Source organism: Venturia canescens, chromosome 2 (genome assembly GCF_019457755.1).
Source record: "Venturia canescens isolate UGA chromosome 2, ASM1945775v1, whole genome shotgun sequence".
NCBI classification, from domain to species: Eukaryota; Metazoa; Arthropoda; class Insecta; order Hymenoptera; family Ichneumonidae; genus Venturia; species Venturia canescens.
Window position 1 is genome coordinate 3,596,810 of NC_057422.1, and position 21,571 is coordinate 3,618,380.

A 21,571-nucleotide genomic window follows, 5' to 3' on the forward strand; every position below is an offset into this window, starting at 1 on the left:
GGAACGAGAAGCGCTCTTACGAGTCGCCGACGATCGCGTAATTAGCGGTTTTGAAAAAAAATGTGATAAACGACAGAGAACTCTGGATCGAGATTCAAGGACGATTTGTCCGTGAGCACACTAACCCAGACGCAGGATATCGCGATAATTCGCTAGTTTCATATGTAACATAAACATAAATACGTACGAATGCGTGTGCGAACGGTTGGCGATAGGTGCGTGCGAGAGTCCGTAGGAAAGCCGAAGATAACCGAGAGTCGCCGATTCGTTTGGGCCTCGAAGCGAAACGACGAGGTCTGCTCCTCCACCATCGCCACTCCAACGCCACTCTCGCAGCTACAAACTCATTTCTTCTCCCCTCGCTGCCTCGCCGCCCGAAGGATATACTCGTTCGGTCGTGCGGAGAGCCAAGAAAGCAAGCAGCCCTGCGGAGAGAAGCCCGTACTCGGAGGAAGAGAGCGAGAAAGAGAAAAATGGAAAGAGGGGAAGAAAGAGAGAAAGGCACGGAGCAAAGTACGCGAAGAAGAGGAGAAACGATCGCGGATGAAAGAAAGAGAAACGATCGAGCCGAGCCTCTCTCGAGGTGGCCAGGTAAAGGTAAAACGACGACGGTGGTGGCGCCGTTCTCCAGAGTCCTCGTGCGACTCGAGCCTCAGTCTTGAAACGTCGGGCCGGAGGGAAGGAGCTCCGTGACCCTGAATTTAAACACACCGCCGCGCGACCAACGCACTCGAGTCCGATACGATCGTTTCTACTCTCAATCGACACTCGAATGTTCGTTATTCCAAACAAAGTAGTCCATTAATCCACCTGCAACGGAGCTTAACACCTCCGATTCCATGCTCCGTCTCAACTTCTGAACTAACCACATCCGCTTATCCATTGCCCAGTTACCATTCGCGGGCTGTGAAGTGATACTGTTATTTATTGATAAAAGGTAAAGTAAGATCGAGTGTGCAACAGGTGAAATCGTTTGGCAGAGCGCACAGTTGAAAAAGCGGGAGGGACTCTTCCTCGCGGAGCTCTCTCTCAGGACGATCTTTAGCGTCTCAAGTGTTCATGTGCCCCATAAGCAGGACTACTTCATAGGCATAGGAGGTGAACGTACCGGCAAACGTGAGTATCGTTATAGCCCCGAGTTTCGTAACTTTGAGTAAAGTAGTGGAAGAATCGGAGCGACGAGTCGATGAGGAAATTCGATCGGATAGAAATCGGATGATAGAGCCGGGATTTTCGCTGTCAATTTCAATGCTCCAAGGTCTGAGAGGCGCACGAAAAACTATGATTGTAAGACTGGGCCAGATGCTCTTGAACTCCTGAAATTATCCATGAGTTGTTACACGCGCTGCTTCGCGAAGCGCGAGCGTTAAATAACGCGGGCGAAGACGCGTCATTTCCGTTTTCTCTCGAGCTCGCACTCTCGGATGATTCCGCAATTTGTATCTCTCATTATAATATAATCGCTCGAAATGCCGGGAACGTGGAGGCGCGTCGGGCCGCGTCGTCATCCGAATTTTTGCTCAATCGTCCGAGAATCTCAGATTCGAGTATCGGTGGGAAAGAGCGTCGCGGCGGTCGGTCGAAAAACGTCGCAATTTTGTTGCCACGATCTTGATCGGGCGACAACGTCCGGTTGCACTCCAGAAATTATTGGAACTTGGAAGAGAGAGTCTCGGGACGTTCGTTAAGAAAAACGGCATCGTCGAACCTGCCCGAAAAATCCGACACTCCGCGAGAAGTTTGGGCGAAAGAAAAATCGTTTCGATAATGCAATCCATATTTTTCAAACACTCTTCCTCCATATGTGGAACCAAGGACGATGAGAGTTGGAAGGATTTTTATCGAAGAGAATGGTCACTCGATTTTCTCTGAGGTAGGCGAGATTCTCAAGGAAACTTTCAGCACGTAAATGTGAACGATTCGAGTGTGCGAGAGACGTTCACGCGGATGTTTACAGCGGAGTGACGGAGGCCGCGAGGGGGCCGTTTTTCCCTCTTTCTCCTAGCGTATTTTAATACCATTTGCGTGTGCGTTTGAATCTCTTTTGTGCGAGGTAGAAACACGCACAGGTAGGCTGCGGATGGAGGTAGGTGTCGCGGTATGCAGGTGGGCGCGATTGGCCCGTTTCGAGCGTTTCTTCATCTCACTTTGGCTGTGTCATGCACAAATGCTTCACGAGTGCTATTTCGATTGTTATTTCGTCGTTTTCTCGAGATATCACGAGGAAGAGTCATTGAAAAATATGCGATCGTGTGGAAATCTGTGAAGTTGATTGAAGACGAGACGGCAAAAAATAAATAAGAAACTTTGGAACTGCATGACTAAGATGCCGAGGAAAGAATCTCCAAAAATGAAGCACACTCGAGCTCAGCGAGGGAAGTTCGATTGTGCAAGTCATTCCGGAGCCATCGATCGGATTTCGTCGTGTAAGAGCGTCGAGTATTCACGAAGATTAATCTGGCGAGAGCGTGTGCGAGTTTCTTCGTTTGTTAGTAGCCGATGTAATCGTATATCCACGATACAAACAAAGGTGTGTCTGGGACGAGGCGAATTCACAATTCTCTTTCGCGTTTCTCATTGCGATGTCGCGGTGCGGCGGCTCTTTATTTAGAAGCGCAGCCCCGGCACCACACAATCTTGTGCAAAGCAGCGCGCTCGCGGAGATCCAAAAGTGGGATCGCTCGCCCCCACGAGTATTATATTCGAGCCGTGCGACGAATGGTACGATCGCGATTCAATTCCGCCCTTATTGAGGCTCGGAGCGAAAGATCCTCTTGTTCGATGTTTCGTTGTAGAGGAGCAAAAAATGTTATTCGATCGTGGGTATTGCGGGGGATGATTCTCGCTCTTTCGTTTTTTGTTGTTGAAAGCGACTGCAAGATATCTTGCTCGCTCGAGAACAACGCTTTACGAACGCGCGAAAATGATGGCAAACCCTCTCCGGTACTCGCGGGCCGCGTGTGCTCGTGTCGAAATTGTCGCGGCGAAAGAATCGATTAAACTTGTTTGACCACTCGAGGCTCTGTTCGATTCTGAGTCTCAATATTTTCGGAGCTCTCCTGTTCGATAGTGAAACTCAGTCCGCGCAGGCATCGCTTTGAATAGAAAGTTTTGTTGGATAATCCTTTTTCTATGCCTGCCTATGAATAAAATTTATAGTTTCGAGGATTATCTGCGAGGCGAGATTAATACAGAATCCGGCCAGAATTTTAAGTGCTTCGAGTATTTTTTCATTATTTTAACAAAATGAAAAAATGACGTTTCTTCACACCTGTAATTAGGACTCGGATTACTAAACATCCGGGTCACACATTGCTTCGAGATGCATTACAATTTCCCGTTTGATGCACAAAGTGAAACGTCATTTTCGTTTTTATTGCTGCGCACCGCGAGCCCCGCTTCGGAGCTTATCTCAAACCTGTTGATTTTTTAGTTTCGATGAACTTGAACGGATCGCTTCCTCCTTTATACGGAGTGCTCTGCGAGGTTAATAAAACTGGGACATCAGAAACTGCAGCGCTGTGTACGACCACGCCCTTGCCCGGTCATTGCCTACGTACTCTCTCGCATAGCTGCTCATCCGACTTGCAGAATCGCTGGCTCGATTCTAAACTCCATTTGCATATTATAAACACGAAGGTGCCTGCGATAGAATTGTTATTACCGGAGTTGGAATGGAACTGTGACCAGGAAATAAAAACCAAGTGCATTCAGAAATTGAGCTCGAAGAAAACTCTGATGAAAATCCGTTTGCAGATCAATGACAAAAGACAACGACGGAGTCTCGCGAATGATTCTCGAGAAACTCGGTTTTTAGGGGGCTTTATCGATCGCAAGATCGAGGTCGATTGAACTTTTGTTTTCTTCTGCTCTCGTTGATGAATATATCGATGTTTTCTCCGTTTCTAAAAGACTTAAAGTTCTGGCAAAGTCGAGGGTATCGCCTCGAATCGCTTCGTTATAATACGAGCAAACAATCGCTCCTGTTTCTCGTTCACGTTCACTGGGTCAACCGAAAAATGCAAATTACCAATTTCTACGTTTTCTCCTCGACTTTTTCTTCGCTTTTCTCTCTTCGACTCGCTTCCGTGACATGGAAACGTGCTCCGATCACGTGTCGGGCTTACCAACGACCGTTTGAGATTCCACGTGGAGTCTTTTTGTCGGAGAAGAATCTACCGATGTGGGATCTTATCGATGTTTATACACACGATCAAATCCGCGATATTTGTTGTTATTGCGCACCGCGGTCACGCTCTTTTTGTAGGCCGACTGCGAGCAATTCACCTCGAGTCAATGAACCCTCTTCTCTCTCTCTCTCTCTCTCGGAGACTCGATAAGAGACTGCAAAATACACGGAAGAATTTACGAGAGAGTTTCACAGCGCGATGCATCAAAATTTTTCGATTTCTTTGAAAAAAACGGTCTGAGCTCACACACTGGTGCAAATTTGCGCTTGGACTTTCCAAAACGTTTTTATTTCATGCATGAATGCATGGAATTAAACTTGCGACGAGACTTTTTAGGGGTAACGATTACTTGGTAATCGATTACGATCGTTTAAAAAATTGAAAAATCAGGTTTTATTACAGAAAAATGGGCAGATTGGAGAAAGGAATTTTGTAGTTCTGGAGACTTGAAATTTTCGTCGGTGCACATTTGCACCAGTGTCTACGGATTAATTCAACAAACTTGGTTCGATTCGACCTCAGCCTGAGATTTCGATGACGAGAAACAACATTTTTGTTCTCATTTTCTGATCGCCTTAAACGTTCCTTTCCCGTCTCCCTGCCTCGGACTCTGTTCTCGCGAGACGCGTGTACCGAGCTCAATCAGGATAAGCAAAATAACGGTATTTATACGTCGGAAGGCAGGAAATGGTGAATCATTGTAAATTCAGTTCCGATAGACCTTGTCAGATGGAATCTCGGCGCGAATGTACGTCGCGAAACTTCATTACGGAATGTATATAATTATTGAAAAGTCGTTCAATCGAATATACTCATTGACTGAACGAGGAGTGCGACTCTCGGAAGTTTCCGGCACGCGGATATCGAGAGATCCTCTCCGAGAGAGTTCGAGCAGGTACAGCGCCCTGGCAGCAGCTTCCCATTACAGAATTTCTCTTGCATCTCTCTCGCGGCTTTCACCGTGACTGAATATCGTGATTTCTCGATGCTTAACAAAAGCCGTTACGCGTCCATACGGCACGGGGATTTTAACGGAGAAACGAAAGCTTCGTGGCGCGCAAAACGGGCAAAATATTTCGTTTTTATGCTCAATAATTCTCTGCTAAATTATGCGCGTCTCGTAATAACCCGTGTGACGTAATACATGGATTATCGAGGCACAGAGAGCTCGGCTAGTTGGCCGAAAGGCGATGATTTTACGCTGCGTTTCAACGTGTTCCAAGTGTCAAACTGCTTTGAGGAAATAATTCATTACGAAATTCGGAGATTTCCAGGCAACGAATCTCCCGAAAGTTACAACACCAAAATCCGTAATAGCAATTTCGCATCGATTCGATAGGATTTAACTCACCAACGATTCAAACGAAATCACAATATATTTCAGTGCGAGAAATCGCGTCTTCTCATGAATAAGCGCGTGAGAACGTTTTCTGAATCGTCTTTCCACGAGAGGAAACATCGCCTCGAGGCTGAGGTGCTTTCGGCGCGCGCGAGTATGCGACAATCGCGCAAAGCGCTCTCGCCTTCTCTCTTTCTCGTCATGTCGGAAATCGTTCTTAACAAGTTCTGTTTGCATTAATCCGATTAACGGTGAATATCCGTGGCTAATTGGCCAGGATGAGAGGCGAGTGACGAGAGTGCACAGTGCGCGGTGCACGCGGCGCCTCGAATCCGCGGAGGTGTTTACTCGGCACGGTGCGGATTCGAGGAGTTTGTTTCGCGCTGAATTTTCCGCATCGACGGCGAAGAGCCGCACACTGGAGCACGGACACGAGATACAGTTGAACGATCTCGAGCAATAATATATCGCGCCTTGAAAAATTCGCCTCCACGAAAACATGCGAGAGGCTCCCCGCAGCTCCGAATGAGAAAATTGCATCGGGATCCGCGCGCGCTGAGCGCATACTTTGGAAGGTGCAATTAACTCGACGAGCAGCAGGCCACGACGAAACGAGGGCAGTGTATTGTGCATGCACAGAGCCCGAACTCCAGCACGTTTCGTCTGTGATGCGAGCGCAAGATGAAAATTACCTTGGCGCGAATCCTGCTGAGAAAAAATCTCCGCTCGACGAAATTCCTGGGTTTCTCAACTCCGTTTACGAGCCGAGGGAAAAAATGCGGACGCGTTTCTTTCAGAAGGGCTCGACGCGACGATTTTGACGCGGAATATTCCGGGGATTATTGACTCGAGTTTTTTTGCAGCCTTCGCTCACGACTTTACTGCAACGGTCGCATATTTTTTTCTTAGATCTTGCGCTTGCTGTCACGTTTTTCAACATCTTTATCCATGCGAGAGCAGACTCGCGCGTAGATCTTGGGCCTTCGGAGTCCCGTTCGTATTTACTGTGTTTTGGCTCTGCGGACGTGAGACGAATGACTCGAAAGAAGCTTCTGTTTTCACTTCGTAAACGACGCGCTCGCGCACCGACTCATGGAACGGACGCTCGCTACATATTTATTTGAAAATCTGTGCAACCGAGGGCCCGGAGTTGCAAAGGTCATGAGCAGAGTGCAAAGACCTGTTGCGATTGGAGGAATCTCGAGGAGAGAATGCTTGGCGGGCTCGGGGATTGGGATCGTCGATATTGAGCGCTAGTTGAAACTGAAATGAATCGACACGCGTTTTTCTCTGAGCACATTTTCCTGCAAACGCACCGAGACATTGCGAGCACCTGGCTAAACAAAAACGAGCGATAAATGAGCCTGCTTTGGCGAAGAGATTGCTCCTGTTTAGCCTGAAAAAACTCGCTCGAGAATCGATCTCGCTGAACCCGTTAAGCGGCATGGCGACGAACAAGGGCTCGCGGAGCTTCGCGAGAAAACGAATGTTGGAGAAACGATAGAGAAATCCGACCTTTCGTTGCTGGCGGATTCGCCGCTCTTTTGAAAAATTTACCAACACTCGAGTTCTCAATATTCCGCGCTTTCTTTTTTCTACGAGAACCGAGCGAAGCTTCGATCCGTCGAATCACAGAGTCGTCGAACCTCGCGATCCAACACACATCGCTCAGCCTCGAGGATCGATTCTCATTCGGATTTCAAACGTGACAAAATATCGTTATAAATGTATGCAATATTCGTAGCCCCGTTATGTATGCGATATGCTGAAAGAGTCCGACACGCCTGCAGAACAGGAAGCGTGCGTACGAGCCCAATAAGCTCATCCAAGTAAGACGAATATGAACCGGAAACCCGATCGGACGAGACTTGGTTAAACAGGAGGACAATGTCAAGCGGTACTGCGCTTCGTGATCGACACCCTTCGATGACTTTTCTCATAACGTGCGGATCGATGTCGATCGCGTCGACGCGATATTTGAAAATATTTTGGGATTTTGGAATTATTGGGATATTTCGAAAATATTTTGTCGAGCAGGCTTTTTTTAAGGATATTTTGTCCCAGGATTTCCGACTCGAACAACGATTCGAGATATGTCGGCATCGGGGATTGGTTCCGCAGCATTTGCTTGCGGGTTTAACATGCGATATGAAAAAGAGCGTAGAAAACTCGTCTTTCTGACTCACGAACGTGTCTGCCGCGGCGAATGTAACTCGATAGGATCGAGTATGCTCGATGTGCACGCAGCGAACATCCTTCTCGTCCAGGGTCGACTCAGCCATTTCCGCGTCTTCGCTGCCTCGAGTCCGCGATTTTCGAGTCTGCAATTAAGAATTTTTCAAAGAATCGATCGACGGGACGATTCTTTCAGAGATAACGCACGAAAATTCGACCTTTTCCGGATCAATATTCAACGCGATCTTTCATAATACCGTTCAGCAGCGTAGCAATTACGGTATTTCACGGGAATTCGTTGCCGTACACGCATATGACCGCATGTATATGAGGAGAGAAATCCAACGTGCGAAAACCGTTAACCGATAGAGAGAACGAACGAGAATAAATTCCTCGCGGCTCGAGGAGCCTTCGCGCCATTAATTTTCGCTTTTTTCCCCCATTTCGAGTCCCCCATCCGGCGCTACGTGCCACAGGCAAATTCGCAACATTCTTTTCGGAATTTGTGGCACGCGGGCAGTAAAAAACGTACGGAAGACAAAATTTAACGAGAAATTTTTAAATGCGTATTTAGAGTCGCGGGGATTCAAATTTTGGAGCGTATCTGTCCAGGATTTTATTTATAATTGCGAATATCAATAAACCGGTCGATTCGGAATATTCCACGTCAATTGGTCAATTTTTCCTACACCGCGAATCAACGTTTTCACGCGGAATTGAGGAGGATAAAGCGAGTATTTACGAGAGAAACTTTACATCGAATACTAGAAATTCGCGATTTCGAGTCCGCTGATCAGACGATTTGAGCTCGAATTCTCGGACTATTGACGAAGAACAAAAGTTAACGCAGTGCTACAAACAAGTGTACCAAAATATCCTTATAATTGGCTGTGAGAATAAAAAACGGATCAATGAAACCTGAATGGAGTCGCTCAGTTCATGATTTGAGAGGAACGAAAAAAAGAGTCGTTGCTACCGCGACATAACGGCAGGTGAATACGAAGCGGAGTCGAAGCGTGGGCTCGTTTTTTTCCTCTTTTTTTGCCTGGTAATTCATTTATAAAACGAGTATAGGTTGAAATTGCGGGAGTTGGCGTTAGGAAAATTGGCCACGTAAGTGTCAACGGACGAAGCTGATGAATCCGGAAGTGTTGGATGCACGGCGAGTCATCGCAACTCGGATAATCACCGTTGCTCGGCCTACTGCCGTTGGTGCGGAGTTCGCTGCCAGCGCACCGTGGCGCTCCGGAGCCAGCCTATCTTCTGACTATTCGCCAGTCCATTTTGACGCGAAGTTAAAAGCAGTGTGGACGAATTGTACACACGAGAGATGGTTTTCCGGCTCGCTACCGCTTCGTTAAAAGCATCAAAAGTACCCCGCGCCCACTCGGAGAAATAATCGCCGAGAGCCTCGGGACTGAGTGCTCGACCTGGCAAATTTATCCGAGAAACCCGAACGAGTCGTTGAACAAATGATTTTTTTTTCTCTTCTTTTTATATACTCTATAGACAAGTCCGTTACGAATGCCAGTTAACGGAATGTCCGAATACTTTCTACGTAGCAACACTGCATCAATCCTGACCGACTTCTCGCGCCACTGAGCACCGTCGTTTGCTCCCTGCTCGTACCGAAAACACCGAAAACTCTCTTTACTCATTTGCTGAATTTTTTTCATTTTTACTCCCGATAAAATCCTCGTTTCGTGCCATTATATTGATGCTATTTTACGACAGCTCACCGAGGCATTCTGACCTTGATCGTGTGCGAAAGTAACATCGAATTTTATCGGTGTTTTAACATATTTGCATGTTTCAAGCAAACGGTTGATAATGCACAGCATAGGACACTTCGATTAGAATTGAGGATTTCGTCGCAGAAGGGCATACAAGTAAACTTTTATGGATTAAAAAATTTTTTTTTTTCAATTTAAATTCAATTTTTTGTATTTAATTTATATTTTTATTAATATTATAACATAAATATAAATTTTAATCATTTTAAAATGAAAAATGAAAAATTGACATGGAAAAAAATGTTCAATTATTATGAAAACGCGGGCACGTGTAACAGAAAAAGTAACATTCGCACAAGAGTGGGGCCCGAAGAAGAAAAATTGGAAAGAAGAGCGTCTCGCGTACCGATATGCCGAGTACATTTCCTTCATAGTTATATGTCTCTGGAACAGCGTAATGTCTAATATGACGCAATAATAATGTCAGAGGAATCGTGAGAACGGCTAGACACGCGTTGCGGAGCTTCAAAGTTTCACTCGATCTCGTGAAATTCGAATATAATCATTTCCTACGATTATTGCGAATAATTCATGTCCTCGAAATAGCAAATTATATTTCGTCGCTGTCGCGAAACCGAATTTCCTCGAATTCGAGATAATCGCCGTGGACAAATGCGTCACGAAGACAAATGATGGCGCGTGGGAAAACGAATTTTGATTTATCAAGTGCACCAATTTATCGTCGATGTAATACGAGTCAAGGGAAATCTTTTAAGCGCGACACACGTCGAGTTTGCAAGTTTTACCGGTTTTTCAGGCTCGCCGTCGCTGCACGCTCGGACAAAACTTTTTCTCAGCTCCCTCTATTTATACATATACGTTTCTGCAGCGCGGATACGCTGAAATCTTTTTATCGCGGTAGACCGTGCCCACCCGGCCTTACATACATACGTTTATCCGAGATTCTTTGCACGTATAACGCCCGGAATCACTCGTTACTGTATACCGTTAACCATTACCTACTCCACGGCTGATAGAGACAATTATCGTACGAGGGGCCTCGCGGCAAGGAAAGATTACCAGTTTATAGTGTAGCGGACCTGCGACGATTATTTCCCGATGGAATTCTTCTCGTATGCGTCGACGGGGGGCGCAAAAGTAGGCTCTCCGAAGATGGGTTACAAAGTTTATGGGTCGAGTAATAAACGGGGGAAAAATCAATCGAAATTTTTCAATAGAGAGAATAATTTATTGCTGGGAAGTGACGAGAAATTGAAAAATATTCGGGTTAATATTGACAATATTTACTTCTGCTAATAGTGGTCTTAAAATTTTCTTCCAGTGCTATTATCAATATGAAAAATAGTATGGGGGTTTATTAAAAATTTTTGTCTTGGGTTTGCACTGCCAAGGCGGTCGGCGATAGAGCAAAAAACGTGGAATTCTCTACGACGGAGCTCCTCGCGGTATTTTTTAATCTCCGTTGGTTCAGAGATGGGAAAAGAGATAAAAAATAACTCGAAAGAGCCCTTCTACGGGCGACGAGCTACTTCGCCGAGGGGAGATAAAAAAGTTTCGAAAATTGGGCTTTTGCTTCGTTACTGTGAGTTTCCGAAGCAGTCGGATTAGAAAATAGTGCAGAGTTTTATTAAAGACTCTTCGGAACAGAAAAATTGCTGTGCTCGACCATGTGAAATGTCTGAAAACCCCAAATTTCGATAATTTACAGTACACTTACTTTTGCTAAAAGTGGTCCTAAAATTTTTTTCAGCATTACTATCATTAAAAAATTATATGAGAGTTCATTTGAGGGAAGGGGAAGGTAGAAAAACGAAAAAAAAAACGATTTTTTTTAAGAAACAAATCCGAATGAAATTTCAGCTTCTTCGCTATTGTCGTCGATGGAAAATGCTCCCAAATTTTTTGGCAACGTGTAATATCGATGAATAATTATATCACGATTGATTTTAAGAATGGGGAAGGTAAAAAAACACAATTTTGTTTTTATAAACGAAATTTCAATTTCTTAGCTACCGCGTAATCATTCTTATTTCGTGTTTTCATTTTCCTACCTTCCCCTTCGTGATTTTTTTCAGATTTAAAAATAACATTTTTAACGAAATGTTCACCTTCCCCCTCCCTAAAATTAATCGCGGTATCATTTTTTATCAACGATAATCCTCCAAAAAAATTTGGCATGCTTTTCAGCAGAAATAAGCACCGTAAATATTCACCAAAATTTGAGAATCTTGAAGCAACCGAAAATTCGATTTCCTCCACATCTCTTTCAACCGTCCAACGACGTTCGTCGAATCTTCCCAAAATTCTCGACAAAATGGAAATAATTGTCCGAAATAACAAGCGAACGGTTACCCGCTCGATTTATTCATCACCATTTCATTGATATATCGCGTTTTTCTGCAATTTCTGTCAAAGCGTAATAAATTTTGTAACGACTCAAGTGAACCGGGATGAGAGAAAAATGACAATCCTCGGGCGTTGGCTCCCGGTTACACTCCACATATTTCTTTTTTACGAGTAGCGATTCGTTCTGCTTATAAAACACCGGAGAAGAGTGAAATGTCCGTGTAAGCTTGAGCGTTGGAAAGGAACGCTACGTAATACCGTAGCTCGATGAGACAATGCACAGAGTTATAAAGAGAGAGGAAATTTGACGAGCTCTAATTCGATGGATGTAAGACACGCCGCAGGATGAAAATCCGAAGAGTTCATTGAGGCGATTGGAAGAAGATCGGAGACCAACGACGGATTCACTCGCGAGACGAATCCTCGAAAAATTCTCTTCCCACGAAAGCGCACGAACCGCGGCGCTTCTCTCCTCGCGATCATGTGACTTTTCATCCCTCCTGTTCCTACTTGCGTAACTTTTTCGCACCGTTTTCTGCTCCTTTTCTCATCGCGTTGTTAATTTCATGTATATTTTCGTGCTCCTAGTTTCGTTACCGCTCGAATAACGAGCTCAACGATGCGTGCACTTTTTACGTTTGCAGTATTCGAGCCGCCACTGCACTGCTGATCTGTGGGTAACGTGGGAGAAGTCTTGCCATGGTATTATGCCGCGTGTGGTATAATGATATTATGTGGATAGATTTATTATCCATCGAAAGGGTACCCAACGACTCGCGACTTTCCTTTCCAGTGGCCGCAAGAATTTTTCTAGTCAATGGACTCGAGCTATTTTCTCTGCTTCAAGAGCCTCCTTTTCTCGGCCTCTCGTCGTACGGGCTCGCATCCATAAGTGCTGGGAATGTTTGCGAACGTTTGATTTTCAGGATCGATGCATTGCGGAGCGATTCGCTTGTTGGGTGCTAAATTATTCGGATCAAATCCGAACCTGAGCCGATCGAATTTTGGTTTTCTGCTGAAATTTCACGCACAGAATCTCCCAAGCGAGACCGACGCCGATGAAGTATTCCTGCCAGGGTGCGCACCATTATCTAACGACGCTTGCGCACCCGGATGGATAATGCGTGGGATTGTATTTCACAGCGAGAGTCCTTGTCAACGCTCGACACGTTCGCCTCATCAAACGCGGAGATTCATTATTATTTTTATCGCTATAAAGTAACGAAGAGGAAAATGGCTTCTTGAGAAATTCTTCGAGTGACCTCACCGCTGAATGTCTCAGGCTTGGAGATGAGCAAGCGCGTTGTTGTCGAGCTCGAATTGGGTGGATCGATTGGAGTTACTCCGGCTTGCATTTGCCTCGAAGAAACCTCGAATGAATCTTTTCACGAAAACAATCGATTTCTTGGGCGCTTATCCGTTCGTGAATATTAGTGGCTTTCTCGGTAGGAACTTTCGATCGAATTCATAATTTTGTTCGACCGCGACAGTCCTCTGGCCACAGGGAAGGATCTTCAAAAACTTTGTTTGGAAAATCCCTAAAAATGAGGAACTTTATTCTGTAATCACGCGATTGAATCGTTCATTTTGATTCTTGTTTCTTCATTTATCGTCCGCCGCATTCAACGAACTTGATGGATTTTCCGATACGAAGTCCAAACGGCATTGAAATCGTGACTTTTTGCCGGAGACTTGTCCCACCGATCAAGAAACACGGAGGGGAATAACTCCACTGTAGAAGCAAGATCGACCACGTTTCCGACAAACTACCGGAACGATACGAAAGCTGGGAAGAGAGACCGGTTATTATAGCGCTCGGGGATGACTGACTAGCGGTGCAGTCGACCCTCGCAACCCGTCATCTCCTTTTGGTCTCTTCTTCCATCTCTCCGCTTCCCATCTTCGTCCTCGCAGTGTTTTTTCACTTTTATTTACTCTTCCCTGATTTCTTTATTCTCTCTTTCCTCCTCTCGATCGTGAAAAGTTGGGTGGAAGGCAATGCAGGACGAAAAAATCGTCCAATTCGAGCTGTGAGCGATGGTGGAAAAAATATGAGAAATCCTCCGAGAACGCTTTACGATAGAACTCGGGAAGAATAATGCGATGGCGGGATATCGTGTAAATTGGAAAATTAGGCAAATGAGCGAGCTCTGGAATATATCATGTGGTTTGGGGACCTTCGAAACACGTCGCGCTCGACCAGAGATATTTTCACCTTCGAAAAATGACTCATTTCCTGGGAATGAATTATTTGATGGAATATCTACGTTTGAGAGAACCGGAAAAAGAGGGTGCCTGAGGAAAAATTCTACTTCCAAGAATTTTGACAAGTTTTTGCTATTTCTCGCTCTGAGCCACAATTTTTTTCAATTTTCGGCCGAACCGAGGCACGCCTCGGAAATTATTGAAATTTTGTTTTTTCTGCAATCTTAATCCAACGCAGCTTAAATGTTTCTCCGAAAAAAGCGATGCAAGGGAAAAGAAGAAATTTTGAAAAAATCATTCGAATGAGAGAAAATTTCGATTCTTTTGAGATTAATTTCCATTTGTTCTTTGTTGCAGAAAATGCTGATAAGAGGAGTGGCGACGATATGGGTCGCCGTGCTCTTGTGCCATCTTCGATCCGCAGAGTCACAGGTACGTTTATAAACCGAACGAATGGAGGAGGTTTCTGGTCCTGAACTCGAGGGGGATCAGTAAATCTCGAAAACATACGAAAGCCATTACTCAACGCGGGGATAACGAGCTTTTCAATAATATTCATCGTCGTACATGCGGGAGGCCTTTCGCATGATTCGCACTTTATTTCCAAAGGAAATAAAGGGGCGATTTAACGGTAGAAAAGAAAGCCATAAAAATTCGTATTGTCCGTTGGCACACGGTGGTGCTGAAAAAAATGAAAAAATGTCCACGGCCAGGAAAATGTAACGCGTAAGAGTTAACTGCTTTTTTCATTCCTCGAGAATAACTCGCGAGATATTGTATTCACGACCTCGAAATAAATACCTGTTACCACATGGGCTCGCGGTAAAAAGACGGAGAAGAAAAGTCAAATTAATTGTTTCGTATCTAGCGGGGGAGAGCGCCGGCAGCGGAGTATTAATACAAGCATTTTTGTACGTATGAGATCTCTCCCTTCTTGGGAAACTCTGACGCAAAAGAGAAGCCTATGAAATAATTGACATGGCGAGTTGGCTTTTGCATGAGATTCTTACAACCCATTTCGAGTGTTGATGCACGAGTGTGTGTCGGTGCTTGTGTAGCTAAGAAGTTTATGCATTTTATTCGTTTCTTTATTCTCGGATGTAGCCTCACTCGGCGAGGCAGCCGTGTGTGTTGGCTGCGGTGCTCGCGGTGAAAGCGAGCGTCTTGCACGCACAGAGAGCCTGCAACTTGCTCTAAAATGTGTGCACGTACGTGCACGCGTGTGTTTGTGCGCGCACATAAGTATAAGCGAGTCCGAAAGAATTCTCTCATAATACAGAGTAGAAACGCTCGGATGCACTATCTCGCTCGAGTCTCTGTTCGTTCACAACGTTTGCCATGGGAAAGACGAAATTATCCCACCGTAAAAAGAGGGGATTGAAAATCCTATTTTTCTCGGATTTATTTTGACGGGAGAGCGAAAGACGGTATCAGAAGAGAAATGCAGAAAAAATTCTTCTTCGAAAATCAATGGTTCTCGGAAGTCGCTGCGTTTTTTATCGACACTGAGATTGTTGGAAGTTCGCTGTTGATACGACGAACGATGTCAGCTGAGAGGGTCGAGTTTTTTTCATCTCTTTATCGGTCATAATGATAGGAATTGAGGTAGGAATTTGGTGCCGGTGAAAGGTTCGTTCAAGCATCCCGAATTTCGTCAACTCTGAAAGCAGCCTCGTTTAAGCGAATGTTATTAAATTCACACGAGTCTGGGTGAGCCGAGTTTATTAACGTCTGAAAAAATGCGTTAATCAAGTACGTTGTAGAATTTCACGCTTCCACGAACTAAATTTTCCAAAACTTAAGAGATTCCTCGAGTCAACATCGAAATTACACGCTCCTCGCGTTCATAATTCACATCCACGTGGTACACCGTTTCAAAATATCGTGTGCATCTTCTCTTTGGAGAAGAAGAGCCTCGATCTCGTTGGAATGCATTTACCGTTATGTCACCACAAGCACGCGTACAACATCGCGGTCGTGGCTACTCCTCGTCTCTGGTCCGAGCCTGCACACTAACGAAGGAGCTTAAATGACTCGATCCTCGGCACACGTCGCGGAAATTGACTCTCGCCTTCCCCATTCTTAATTCTCTAATTCTTAATGCCAATGAGAGTTTTCTTCCAACGTACGCATTCGTCGCTCTTCTCTCAAGACTTTTTGCTTTTCAAAGTGCACCTTTTGCTCGCCGCTTTTCAAATACATTGTGCTCTCTCTGTTGCCGTAAAATGTCTCGGCACGTGCAGCCAGGTGCAAATCTCGTATCTCCGGTCGCGCCGTACGCTTTCACTTGGCGAATGAAATATTTGAGGAAACTTTAATGAAAGACCGATCCCTGGCGCACTCTTCAGTAACGTCGTTGGAATATTTACCATTCGTTTTCAATATTCACACACCTGAATTTTCAGTCGAGAAATATTTCTCCAAATATTCGCTACAAAAACGTGGAATTCCGATTAAAAATTCGCCCATTGCATTGCTGCATTAATTTTCAATGAATTTGACCTTTTTCTCGAGGATGAGCGCGATAACTTTTCTCCCCTCGCGGGCACGACTGCGAGTTGAAAATTTCATTTCGTTGGCTTTCAGAACTTTTTCGAGGCTTGAGATAAACAATAAAGTTCGATGCGTGCATTTCCGGTTCTTTTTCATCCCCCAGAAAAAGTGGATTTGGTTAAACTGTTTTTTCGAATGAAAAATAGTGCTGAGGTCTAGTTGGGGTGCCGTGAAACGTCGAGTCAGCCCTGAAGTATAGTAAATGCGTTTAGAAGTTGAACCTCTTTCTCCGCTCGAGTAATGGCCAACCGGTCGTGTTTTTTCGTGTTGCAATGTACAAACGATCTCCGGTATAGTCCATACTCTCGGCGCTCTTAAAACGAGTATACCACTATAATTCCATTGGAGAACACGCTGCTTGTCAGCGAACGCACACAAAACAGAGAGCAAAGCTCGAGAAACGGCCTCGATCGGAGTATTATAATCTTGAAATTCGATCCACTCGCTTGTAAATTTGTTTAAAGTATGTGGATAATCGCATGCGTGTCAATTTTCAGAAAATAAAAAGCTTCTTCGCTTTATGGTACTCCGTAAAATTTCAATGAAAAGGAAGATACGAAAATGTGGAAAAGCTTTTTCTTCGAAATAAATTGAATAATGAAATTTACGAGGCTGTGCACGCACACTCGTTTGAAATTCTGTTCGAGCTCTGCCGAAAAACGTGAAAAAATCACGTCGATATTGAATTAATTAATTTCTGCTCGTACGAGCCGAAGAGTGTTGTTTCGCCATGACTGTGCATCGCGCCCTCACTCCTAATTATCTTCGTCTATTAATTGATATTTCTTTCGTTGCAGATTTCCAACGCGAACGTCTTCACGTGTCCAAATGGTGAGTAAACCTTCCGACTGGACCTTTTTCGGATGATTTTTCATGGTTTTTCAGGGTGCACCTTGCCGTGTACGCACGCACAGTAAGAAACTGAAGGAACGAATGGTGTCGGTGCGAATGTAGAAAAAGGATATTGAGGCTTCGATAACCAGCAGCTTCCAGGTATGCTGGATCGCATTACAGTGGCTCGGGCTCGCTGTATCTTCCCGGCAGGTACAGGAATCTCGTTTCCCAGGGCGCGAGCGTAGATAATCCACGAAAACGTAGCTGAAGGGGGGGGGGCGCCCTTTTTCCTCAACCGGGAAGAAAATTCTCAGAAAATCATCAAAGCTTCTTTCCTCTCGAGCTCGGAATTTCTCAATCTCGAAAAAGCCTTTATTCTCGTACCAGAATATCGTTAAATCTCAAAAGAACGAGGCTGAAAAGAGCGTTCCCCAATTATCGCTGGACCGAAGATTCGAACGAGGCTTTGTCTCAGTAATTAGAGGGATTTGCGATGACTATTTCTTCTGCCGATTCGAAGCACATTTTTTTCTCAAAAGAGGAGTAAAAAATCGTACCGGTGCAGCAATAATGATGAAAACCAGGCAAATAAATAGCACAGAACGGTTGCGCTGCAATGAAAATACAAATTCAACGATAGATTTATAGCTCATTAAGAAACTAACGCGATCTCTCAAGAGCTTCGGATAACACTCACACGTGCGAGCACCGTAACAACCTTGCGTTAGAACGCGAGTGTGCGCGAGCGTTATAAACGGATAACGGCGAAAAAACGATCTTTCCCCGATGCTAGCACGAGAGCAACCTACATAATGGCGCGTCGACAGGGGGAAAAGTGGAACGAAATGCTCGCGTAAGGCGTCTTCGTGAACCGTATAAAAAGGCCTGCTCATTGTCACTGCTGCAGGTGGTTCCGTTAATTGATAAATCAGAGATAACCCGCCACTTCCCTCGATATGTGTTCTCTGGCCTGTCAATTCGCATTTTCGCTGTGGATGAAACGAGAAAAAAGATTACGAATCGATAGAAAATCGACAGCGGCCCTGAGTTTATTCATTTGTGGTAATATTTCGCCTTATGCAGGAGCGTGCAAAATAAATGAAAACCGAAGAGAAATGAGCAATTAGAGTGTTTCGTTACCGGAACATTAAATTATACGAATTCCGGAGTACATTAAGCCAGTGGAAATGTGGAGCGGAATAGGATTCGGAGGATGCTTCGAGGTTGCATCTGTCATTGTCATTGGCTCAAGAGGCGCGCAGGCAATGGGTGAGAAAAATAAATGGAAAGGGGAAGAGAAGATGCTGCAGGCGTCCGCCGATCAGAGAAACGGAGGAAGGAGGGACGACATTCCGAGGTCTCGAGTCCGGTTCGTCCTGGAGCCACGAGCTCGAGCGTCCTAAAAATACTGAGCGTTGAATTCTCTCGAAAAGAGCGAGACCCGGTTGTGCCTGTGACAGGTACATCTTGGCCCCTCCCCTCGGTGCTTCTCCCTGCGACAATTTTTTAATGTCATCGTAAACGCGACGGAGGGGAATTCACTCAGAAGGGTCGAACTAGATGCTTCTTTGGTGAAGACTCGTATTCGGAATTTGAAAAAGTCTTTGCTGGGCCTGGTAAAATGTTACTTTGACGTGGCCGCGCGTCTCGACCCTTCGCTCAAGATTTCTAATGACTTTCTCGTCAACGGCGTGAATTTTTCATTCCCAAATAGCACACGCAACCTCTGACCTAACGCTCCTTTAATATTTCGAGCTCGAATAAACTCGCGTTTTTAAAAGACATTTTTTCGTCTACGGAGAGAAAAATCTTTCGATGTGTTTTATGATTTTCAAGTCGTGACGGAGTCAAAAGGATTCGCTTGCCAAGTGCGACGAATAGCGTTCATACTCGCGTGGCCGGATGACCTTTCAGTCGAGGAGTAAAAGTCTCTCGCTGCTTACCCAGCCGGCCACGTTGAACGAAAGACCGTAGTCGAAGCTCCATGAGAATTAATCAAAAGATATATCGAGGGAGAGAGAAAAAGAGCGAGCCCAGGAGCAGAGTTTCGATGCTTCGTGTGTTTACAACTCGTCGAGCCGAGAAACCCAACGGGTTTTCGAACGTCCACACTTATTATTACACAAATACATTGTCCCCGCTTATATTTTGTATTCGAACGCGTCGCTCTCCTCCGTCTAACGAGATTCCATGCGCGCAACGCGTTTCATAACTCCTTCAACACACGGTGCACGTACGCGTTCGAGAATGGAGATTATGCTCGGGATTATTCGAAACGTCAGTTCCGAAGTGTCTCAGCTGTTAATATTTTCGATCGATGTGCTTTGCCCCATAAAGCGAAGCGGTTCTTCGCAGGCTTCAAATTTCAAAGGAAAATGATTGAGTTACAGAAATGACGCGTTGCCCGAGCGCTCCAGGCGCTTTCCTCAACGGATCATTTCGACGAGCCAAGAATTTCGACGGGGTCGAAAAGAGTGAGTGAAAATCACGTCCCCAGCGAGGCGATTTGACAGCTCTTACGAATTTGGCACGTCGATATAAAAAAAGTAGGTCCGCGTGTGGGATCGCGGCTTACTTTTGGCCGTGCGCGAGATTCGCTCGTCGTCTGACACGGATCAACTACGCGGAGACACGTTTCTTCGCGGCAGGCGCGTGTGGGGCGAAGAGCCAGACGACGCACTCCGCTCGAAGCGATGAGACCGGACACGGATGCACTCCTCCGTTCCGTCTCGCTCACGAGCACTTCGTCAAGCTAAAACACACACGCCCGAGCACAAAAAGTTGCTTCGAGTGCGCGTAAGGACGGACGACGCTGTCTGCTGCTTCGGATATAAAGTCGACAACCTGACGGTCTCTCACAGCCGAAGAAAATAAAGCCTCTGGCTAAGAAAACACGAGTCGACGACCAACTATTTAAACAACGCGTTCAGACCACAAGCACGTTTTTAGAAGTCGAGATGAAGCCTCGAACTCCGAATTCCTTCGCTATTAAGGTCTATCGAGCTTCATTCTTTTTCACAAATTCTTCTCGCAGTTTTTAAAAAATCATTTTAAAGAAGGAGTGAAGGGGCTCTTTCCCGGCACGAGCCTCGGGATCGCGTGCTCGTATTTGAACCTCGTTATCCTTGATAAATGGGTCACTTGCCTGGCACGAGTTTCGTAAATCACCAATTCTTTATTATCCATTACAAAAAAACCATTGAAAAAACTCAAATCAACGAGGTTTTTTAGCAGTCAATTGATCGTCACTGCTTCACTTTATTCGGGTCTTCGTATTCATAAAATATTTCAATACGAGCGACCAAGTTAATGGGTGGCCGATTCGATTCATAAAAAATGAATAAAAATAAGGATCGTAGGAATAAATGAAATATCGATTCGTTCCTCGATTCTTTCTCCATCGTTTTCTTTTCATTTGTGAGGCGAATACAGCCAGAGCGAGGAGGGACTGGTCGCTCGAGTGAATTCGAAATCTGAGGCTCCGAGAAACTGGCGGTCATCGGCAAGTTAACGTTTCACCGATGTTTATAGAGCGACGATCCACGTGCGTTTATCTCTTTCTCACGCATCCCATATCCGCCTTCCTGCATCACCGGAGCTCCTATAAAGCGGCGCTTCTTCACGTCGGTAGACTTAATCGCAGTGCAATTTGCCGTGTGCGAAAGGATCGCGCGTATGTACATGAGACCTCGCACTAAAAACGATCGAGGTCGAGTCGTTCGTCTCTCGTTCGTCCGTATAGGTCACCACCGGTTAGCCGCATTTCGCATCGACGCCATTCGGTGAACACGCTCGTTCCCCTTTTTTTTCGAAATCTCAATAGTTCACTCCCAAAAGCGTATTTTATTTTGTGTCTTAATTATTTTAGTCTCATTCGTCTTCGTTGGAAACAACGCAATTGAACAATCGAACATTTGGAATGTCGAGCCTCAAGTTTTTGCCCTCCTTTTTATTCGAAAAATTTCGATTCATTGCTCGACTGGGATAATAAATTAGTTTAAGGAACTAGTAAAAGGAATTTATCCAGAAGATGAGAAAGTTTTTTTAAAATCTCCACATTTCGCAAGTCAATTTTCAAAAACTCAGGTCAATTCGGATTATGAAAAAACTGAAATCACACTAACGGGAATAAAAAACCGTGTTGCACAAAAGCGCGGTTTTTATGTAATGAAAAA

At 45.1% G+C, this 21,571-nt stretch overlaps 1 protein-coding gene across 1 annotated transcript in view; it reads left to right on the forward strand.

Annotated features, from left to right (window-relative positions):
• The first annotated feature begins 682 nt into the window (after window positions 1-682).
• uif (sushi, von Willebrand factor type A, EGF and pentraxin domain-containing protein uif) overlaps window positions 683-21,571 on the forward strand; it is a 40,664-nt gene continuing 19,775 nt past the window's right edge. Inside the window, exons 1-3 of the mRNA XM_043413499.1 lie at window positions 683-1,116; window positions 14,367-14,441; window positions 17,360-17,393. Coding sequence (XP_043269434.1) covers window positions 14,370-14,441; window positions 17,360-17,393 — 106 coding nt within the window. The 5' untranslated portion in view covers window positions 683-1,116; window positions 14,367-14,369. The remainder of the gene's footprint in view (window positions 1,117-14,366; window positions 14,442-17,359; window positions 17,394-21,571) is intronic.